We start from the raw sequence: 8,581 nt of genomic DNA on the forward strand, positions 1-8,581 counted from the left end.
AAACCCAAATTTAATTTTTCAAACATTAAATCTCCAACGTGGACTTTCTTGTCATTTAATTTTATAAGGGCCAACCAACTCACACTCAAGTAGCCCTCCCACCATGCTTATTTACGAGGAGGAATGAAAAGTACCATAGGGTTTTATCACTTTGGCAAAAAAAGGTAAGCCATATGATGGAATATCCATCATAACTTTGACATGATTGAGTTGAATCCGAATTGACCGCTAGCGGTCACTGTTGGAACGGTTGGTATGTGATTGTGATCTTTGACCGCTAGTGGGTTGACATACAAGGGAAGATGGAGACGAAGACGGCCACAGGCAGCCGAGAAGGGAGGAAAGCGCAAATCCAGAGATGAGAGAAGCATATCGTACAGATCCACAAATCCACAATCGATAAATTGCCTACCACCCACTTCACACTTTGATTCACTTCTTCCCCTCTGCCTGCGATATTCATTCTTTACCATTCGCCCATTGGAGGATTCAATCCGCAAAAAACTCCCAATCCTTCTTGCGTCTATCAAGGGCAGATGCAGCATTAAAAGCTGAGCGGCCAGAGTTTTGAGTCGCAGAGAACCAGAAAAAAAAATGGACGTCGTTCAGTTGCAGCGCAGGTTCATCGATTACACTTCGTCTCTGTACCGGGAGGTAACATTAAATGTCAGATTTCTGAGTTCTCGCTTTATTTAATTCGATGTCCGATTCCTAAGCCAGTTCGACTCAACCTTCCATCCATTTGGATCTTCCGGACATTAAACGCTGGCATTAAATGCTTGGCAGGGATTCCTGGACGAGCAATTCACGCAGCTGCAGCAACTGCAGGACGAGAGCAATCCTGAATTCGTGGCTGAAGTGGTCTCGCTCTTCTTTGAAGATGCCGAGAAACTTCTAGCAGATTTATCCAAAACGCTGTATGTTTTAATTCCCAACTAATTTTCCCTGTTTTCTGTTAGACCTCTATGGAGGTTTGGGGTCTGGCGATTTCATTTGTATTTATTTTTAACAATTTTTTTAAATAGATATATGGGAACTGTTTGTATATGTTGCAGAGCTCAACAGCCGATTGACTTCAAGAAAGTAGATGCTCATGTCCACCAGTTCAAGGGTAGCAGTTCCAGGTGATTTTCATAACATGGTGGTTGTGTTGGCACTGCTAATTTTTAAGTTGATATTTGACTTCCAGGTTAATCTTACATGGATTAGAAGTGAATGAGGCAGAGGATTATTTTTTCACATTGCTACTTTCGTTATATCGATTAACTGTAACATCTCATCATATGAGATATATGAGGTGCAGTTACTCAGATTTTCTTTCAACTTCGTAGTTTCAGACTTTCGGTGGTATGGGTGTTTCCGAAAATTTCAAGTTCGTTTTGCTGAATGATGAGGATCGGAGCGATCAGACTGTGCACACTTTTCATTATTTTACCATTTTTATTTAGTTCAGGGCTAAAACATAAGTCCATGCTTCTGAGAAATGGGTGTTTCCACAGTGGCTTGGGATGCCAGCTTCTACCATCATGGTCTCTGTTTCTTATAGTTTTCATGGCAGTCCTGGTGATCTAGGGTGCTTCCTAAACCACCCTCCTTGAAGAATCCAACAAAACAGCTTGAAAGGGCTAGTTGTGTACATCAGGCAAATCGAAAAATGCCTAGATCACTCTGGAGCTCGGTTAAATAGTTTATCAATACTTCTTCATCATTGTTATTTCCAGTAGGAGCCTTACTGTGACTGTAGCAAACTGGATATGTGTTTTACAATGGTCTTTGTTTAATTTTCTGGACTGAGAAGGGTTATTTTTTCTAATGATGGAAAGGGGTTAATTTTACTGCTACTCAGGGGCTTGCTGCTATTTTTATTTGCATATTATTTATTTCAACTTTGTACTTTGTAGATATGATACCCTGCAAATTAGATCTGATCGAACTATCCTTTGTTGAACCCACCAGGCCTTTTTAAGTTTTGTTAGTTAAGTTCAGGTATGAAGATCTGTTGCTAGAGACCGAGAGCATTTAGTCATTCCTTTCTGCTTTCATTGTTTTTTAGAAGTATTATTTGGGTTTGAGTAAATTTCCATTCACTGGTTCTCAGAACACATGGTACCATGTAGACCCTCTTCCCAAAAATCCCCTCAATCTTAGTATGATGAAGCCATTTTTGCTGTAAAAATTATTTTCCTAATTTGGAGCTCAAGGCATCTAAGTTAGTTCAGTGAAGAAAATAGAATATATCTGGATAAGATTTTAGCTTGGGTTTTGTCGCAACCTGTTTTTAGTCTCCTTATTGCATTTTTTGCTGTTCAGTAATCTTTATTGGCCAAGATGATGGATGAACTGACTTTCCTTGTTTTGAATGGACAGCATAGGAGCGCATCGAGTGAAAAATGAATGTATATCATTCCGTGCATTTTGTGAACAGAGAAACAGAGAAGGGTAACTACAATTTCCTGGCATTTGGTGGTTGGAACATTTCTAAAAATTAATATTGTAGATTTTCTAGTAGTCCCCAGGTTGATTGATATTGGTTTTGGTATGAACTTAATTCAGATAATGGTCGGCAATCCCATTTAATGTCAGATATTAAAAACAATGTGATATTTAGCCCATTTCATCTGCAGGGGATTTTGATCAATTTAACTTAATAGTAGTTCTTTATTTGCCTTTTGCAGCTGTCTCCAATGCTTGGAGCAACTAAAACAGGAATATTACAATGTTAAGAACAAGCTTGAGACTCTATTTCAGGTAACCATATTGTTCCCCACAATGGCTGGTAACAATGAAATAACCATATGAAATTCCTTTTGTGGTACAACATGAAATGAATCTTTTTAGAGAACTGATGCACAGTCGGGAAGAAGCTGCATAGGTAAATTTTATTCATGCAAGAAATGCAATACAAATGTAATCCTGAAATGCAATACAAATGTAATCCTGCAAAGAATACTGCTTGATAAAACTTGAGATTGAACAATAATGCTCTTTTTCCTGATAGTATAATTTGTCTGGTAGTGCAGCTCGAGCATCAGATTCTGGAGGCTGGTGGAACTATTCCCATGTCAGAGTGAGCCTTTAGGGATTGGTGAGTCTCGCTGGACCACTATCGGCGATTTGTAAATGTCTAGACCTAGGAGGGAAGCTGTCCAAGATGTAGTTGCAAGCATATGTTATATAAACCCATGAAGGTTTTTTGACTTCAGTGCACGGGCAGCTAGTGTGTTATTCTATTCCAACTTTCATAGCATCTCTCTATGATGCATTTATAGAGAAGATACTTATGTAATCTTTTCTTTATAATTAACCTAGCTGGCATTTTCCCCATTATCTTATGAGTCCATTGCTGCAATTGCTGCATTGTCATATGGTCATACCCAAAGACAGTAACTATTTGGCAAGATAAGATGGAAATTGCTCCAGTATTTCATAGGTTGATTTTTTTACTATGCTGAATACAATTCATTTATATTTCTTGAAACCGCTGTTTTCGGAAATTTGATTATTGAGAGGAAGCATCATTCACTAAACTGGCAGAGGGGGCTGTTCTTTCCGTGGTAGAGGAACCTGTGTTTGCAATTGTACAGTCTATCACAGTATCTGGTTTAGCTACTATAATAGCCTAAATATGTTTTTTCCCTTATTTGCAAAAGGGATCAACTTGTCCCTCATCCTTAACTTCAAAAGAATTTCAACTCATGACTTGGATTTATATCACATTTTCAATATTTTCTTTTCATTCCCAGTACTATGCTCTTTGTACTTTAATTGCAAAAGAGACCAACCTGTCCCTTATCCTTAATTGCAAAGAATTCAGCTTGTGACTTGGATTTATATCACATTTTAATTTTCCCTTGTCCTTAATTGCAAAGAATTCGACTTGTGACTTGGATTTATATCACATTTCAATGTTAATTGTAACCTGTTATTTACCTGTTATTTTCGTTTCAGTGCAGGTACTTTGAATAAAAGAGAGTCAAAACCTAATCAATCCTTCACTTGGATTTATGTCACATTTTAGATGTAGTGTATTAAATTTATTATCATTCTAGATATTTGAAACGAAAGATGGTGAAAACCTAACAAACTTGTGACATTTTTTTTTCACATTTGAAATGCGTTTTAGTGAATTTTTTTTCATTCCAGTTATTTTCAGCCAAAGATGGTCAAACTCCTGCACATATTGCAGATTTTTAAGATTGCAAAAAGTATTTTTTAATCAATGACATCATGCATTTCTTCTATGACAAATCCCATTCATGAGCGTATAATCCATGATATTGATCTCAGGGTTCAAACATAGCCTTATATACTTTTCAAACATGCATCCATTTTCTTTTCTTAGTCCTGCAATGCATTACCTGAAATGGAAGATTGTCAGTTTCAGAAAAATGATGTTTAGAATTTTAATAATCATATTTGTTTTTTTAAATTATTAAATAGAATAATATTTATCTTATTTTCTAAAATTTTATTTATTTTTATAAATCATTATATTATTAAATAATGAATATTAATTTTCTATAAATTATTATCAAAAACGAAATGATATCTATATCAAATTTTGTTGAATACAATTCTCAAAAATGACCCTTTTTTAAATAAATAAACAAAAATACAAACTTATTTGCAATGTTTCACTGTCTGATTTTTCAAGGCTGAACCAATACTTAATTTCTTACCAGAATATAATAAAACATCTGTCAAAGTTAAAGGAAATTCACAAATATGGTGGTTCTGACCTTAACCATGTGGTGAGATGATGGCTCCTCTAAATTTTATTTGCAAAGTTTCAGTGTCTGCAAGTTTTAAGGCTTAAGCTTGTAATACTTAATTCCTTACGAAAATATATTAAAACATCTTGCAAGTTTAAAAGCAACATAAATAAGGTGGTTCCAACCTTAACCATGTGGTGAGATGATGGGTCCTGTAAATAAATAAGCTTGAATGGAGTAGGAAAGGAATTTGGTGATGATGGGTCCTGTAAATAAATAAGCTTGAATGGAGTAGAAAGAAAATTGGTCAGATGCAGGGACAACATGTCTACCTTAGCATGTGAGGTTGTACATTTTCAATAAGTACCTTAAAAGAATCATTTATATTATGTTCACAGTAAAAAGACACTTTGACACTTTGATATATATTGTGGATTGGGTGTAATTGTCACCTTTTTCGAAGTTTGGTTTCAAAACATCATTGAAATTATATATATATTTTTAAATAATCAGACTTACTCTTGTTTGCAGAATTTTTTTACATCATTTTATTCCATTGAAGGTATCGCATTCTGAGCCCTCATAAATGTATTTGTGTTTATGAGAATTTTGATTGAGGTAAGAACATTTACTACTATACGCAGTTTTTTACATGATTGATTTAGAGAAGGTAAAATTTAGAAAAATAAATATTATATTTTTGGAGCTTATATTAGAGAAGGTAAAATTTAAAAAATAAATATTATATTTTTTGAATTTATATTATTATATTATTATTAACATACTGGTTTGGTTTTAGTTAGTTATATATAGTAAATAGTAAAAATTATCAAAAATTAAATTGTTAAAGGCATTGAAATAATAGAATTAAATTTTGTATTATTATTTTTATTTAAAAATTCAGAGTAAATATTAAGTACTATTTAATATGTCAAGCATTGGTTAACTGTCCTTTTATCTTGGATATTGAATATCATATTGTTCTTATCTAATAGACAAATGAAATGTAGTAAGCCAACATTGGTTTATTGTCTTTTCATCATGCTAGTAATTGAATATCACACTATTCTCATTCAATAGAGAAATAGAAAAGCAGTAAACCAATTATTGACTTACCACAGGGTGCTTAATATTTAAAGAAAATTAAGTCACATAAAATTTGGCGATATATCAGGATTAAACTGCCATTTATCTGTTAGATTGACATTCATTCAATAGAGAAATAGAAAAGTAGCAAACCAATTATTGACTTACCACACAGTGTTTAATATTTAAAGAAAATTAGGTCACCTAAAGTTTGCTGATATATAAGGATTAAACTGCGATTTATCTGTTAAACTGTCATTCATTCAATAGAGAAATAGAAAAGCAGTAAACCAATTATTGACTTACCACAAGGTGCTTAATATTTTAAAAAAATTAAGTCACCTGAAATTTGGTGATATATAAGGATTAAACTGCCAACAAAATTAAGTCACCTAAAATTTTGTGATATATAAGGATTAAACTGCCATTTATTTGTTAAATTGTCATTCTTTTCAGATACTTTTAGTTCTTGGTTTATTAACTTACAACCTTAAATCCGAAAAAATGGAACACTTCATTATTTTAAAAAGTAGGGTTGAATCTTCCAACTCAGTGAATCATATTTCTATTATTAAATTTAATATAAATAAAACATATTTTTGTTTTGGATTTTAGACATTTGTAGTTCATTTCTTTTGAGTCAAGTTTCGGAGTATCCAAGTAATAACCATATTTTGTCAACATTTCAAATCCCAATAAGAATTCATTATTAGAACAATTTTTAAATAATGATAGTAGAAAAGCTAAATAAAAAAATAAATAGTTATAAAATTATTTAAAGTTTTTATTATAATTTAATATAAATATAAAAACACATTTTAAATGTTTATTATAAACTCTTAAAAAAAATACTTTCAATCCATCAACAACTATTTTGATAGAGAATGTAAACAAAGTTTTTTAAAATGCACACTGTATAATATAAATTTAGCCCTTTTGTATGCTAAATGGCTTATAAACTATTCTCTTCTCAAAGATATAAATAATTTATTTAAAAATATAAAATGTATAATCAAAATTATATATAAAAAAGTTACAAATTTTTTTCTTAAAATAAATAAATTATTATATTAAAATAATATTATTTATAAATAAAAAAAAGTTATATTAAATAATTTATTTTATATTAAATTAAACTTAATAAATGTATAATATTATAAAATTAAACATTTTAGTATACATTATAAAAACATAAATTAATTAATAGATTAAATTATGGAATGTAATTATAGAATCTGGCTTTTTGTCGCTCAATTTAATAAAGGATCATTTCAGCAAGTAGGTAAAAAGCCAATTTGGAAAATCATTTTGATTTCATTGAAGAGTGGTAAAGTGTAAACTTTTAAGATTATGGTATTCAGTGATTTAAAACTTAATGGGTAGAATTTAAGTTTTGTAAATATTAACTATTAAAAATTATAGATATTTATATAAAATTTATAGTTAATTTTCAAAGTTATTGAAAATTATGATTTTATGATTTTTAATTTTTAGAATTATTGAAATAATATTTAAATTTTATGGATATGAAAATTATAATTTATTTTCAAAATCATGATTTGATTTTTGAATTAATTATAAATTCCATAATCTATATAAAACGTTGAAAATCTAAACAAATCATGTTCACCTTAAACTAGTGCTTTAATTACAAATTGCTCAAATTATTTATGATTAGATGTAAATTTATAGGTTAACTTACTACTTATTGTTTAGAGTTAGATCTCCATTTGAAAGTAATTAAATAAGTTAAAATCTATTCATTTGGATTTCATTGCTCTAACCACAAAGTATTTAAATCATGAGGCTCAAATTTGTTTATAAGTTAATTTGTTTATCGTTTAATTCTATATTTGAGTGTATAATGAAAAAATAATCAAAATTTTGAATCAATTGGATTTGATTTATACACAGAAAATATTTGTTTGGATTTAAGGAGAGTCATTTTAGGAAACAATGCATTTCATGCCTAAGCTCTTTTGTAAATTGAAGTCTTTATGGTGATTAATTGTGATTAAGTTTGAGTTATTGTATTATTGATTTTTTATAATAAGCATTAATGATAAATTATCGTTTAACAATTATTTTAGCGGATATTTATGAGTCATCATATACTCGTAATGAATTTTTGTGGTCATTAATTATAAGTCAATTGGTATCCAAGTGGATATTTAGAGTCGTGATAAGGTTTAACTAGGATTTATGTTTGAGATTTTCATATTTATATGATAATAGATGAAATTGGTTGTAATTTGATATCAATTAGTTAAGGTTTGTTAATAAGAGTAATATAATTGATGTCCAGTTTTGTTTTACGTTTCTAGAAGGTTGTTGCACATAGACAATAAAGTGTAACATTGACAATGGATAGTGTGGGAGACAAATCATCCTATACATGGACATGTGGATGGGTATTGAAACGGTCATATGGTTGATTTGTAGTATATAATATTATGAAGATGATTGTTTTAGAGTAGTTTTCTTAGCACTTGGAGCGTGGTAGATGAATTCTTGGTAGTAATGTTTTAGACAAGGTTATTGTGTCAACTTGTGTAAGAAGGGATGATGACTTGCTCAAATTATGCTTGTGATAAACATTATTTCCCTTATTGTAAATGTTGGGTATTGAGTATCAATGGTACTTAGTCACACCATTATCCTTATGTTAATGGGGACATTAGCAAAGATATTGGCTGCACTATTACCACAATATTTGATTAAGTTTGAGACCACTATGCTTGTTTGCCCAATGTCTCTTTTTGTAATTTGTGTTGTGTTTTTGT

General features: G+C 30.8%; 1 protein-coding gene across 2 annotated transcripts; it reads left to right on the forward strand.

Annotated features, from left to right (window-relative positions):
- The first annotated feature begins 304 nt into the window (after positions 1–304).
- LOC149145535 (histidine-containing phosphotransfer protein 1-like) lies at positions 305–3,327 on the forward strand. 2 transcript variants are annotated; one of them, XM_089447724.1, is made up of 6 exons: positions 305–666; positions 787–917; positions 1,056–1,124; positions 2,368–2,439; positions 2,676–2,748; positions 3,021–3,327. In XM_089447724.1, the coding sequence occupies exons 1-6, from the start codon at positions 595–597 to the stop codon at positions 3,069–3,071; spliced, it is 468 nt and encodes a 155-aa protein (XP_089303850.1). In that variant the 5' UTR covers positions 305–594; the 3' UTR covers positions 3,072–3,327. The 2 variants fall into 2 exon arrangements, with proteins under 2 accessions (XP_089303850.1, XP_089303851.1); XM_089447725.1 differs by having other exon boundaries at positions 311–654.
- Positions 3,328–8,581: the final 5,254 nt, after the last annotated feature.

This window comes from Pinus tabuliformis, chromosome X (genome assembly GCF_031772625.1).
Source record: "Pinus tabuliformis cultivar Carrire ecotype Pingquan chromosome X, CPIR1, whole genome shotgun sequence".
NCBI classification, from domain to species: Eukaryota; Viridiplantae; Streptophyta; class Pinopsida; order Pinales; family Pinaceae; genus Pinus; species Pinus tabuliformis.

Bases quoted from the DNA above. Each gene is read 5' to 3' on its own strand.
- LOC149145535 (XM_089447724.1), top strand. From the start codon at position 595: ATGGACGTCGTTCAGTTGCAGCGCAGGTTCATCGATTACACTTCGTCT. The intron at 667-786 runs GTCAGATTTCTG...AATGCTTGGCAG, and splicing joins ACCGGGAGGTAACATTAAAT to GGATTCCTGGACGAGCAATT. The intron at 1,125-2,367 runs GTGATTTTCATA...TTGAATGGACAG, and splicing joins TTCAAGGGTAGCAGTTCCAG to CATAGGAGCGCATCGAGTGA.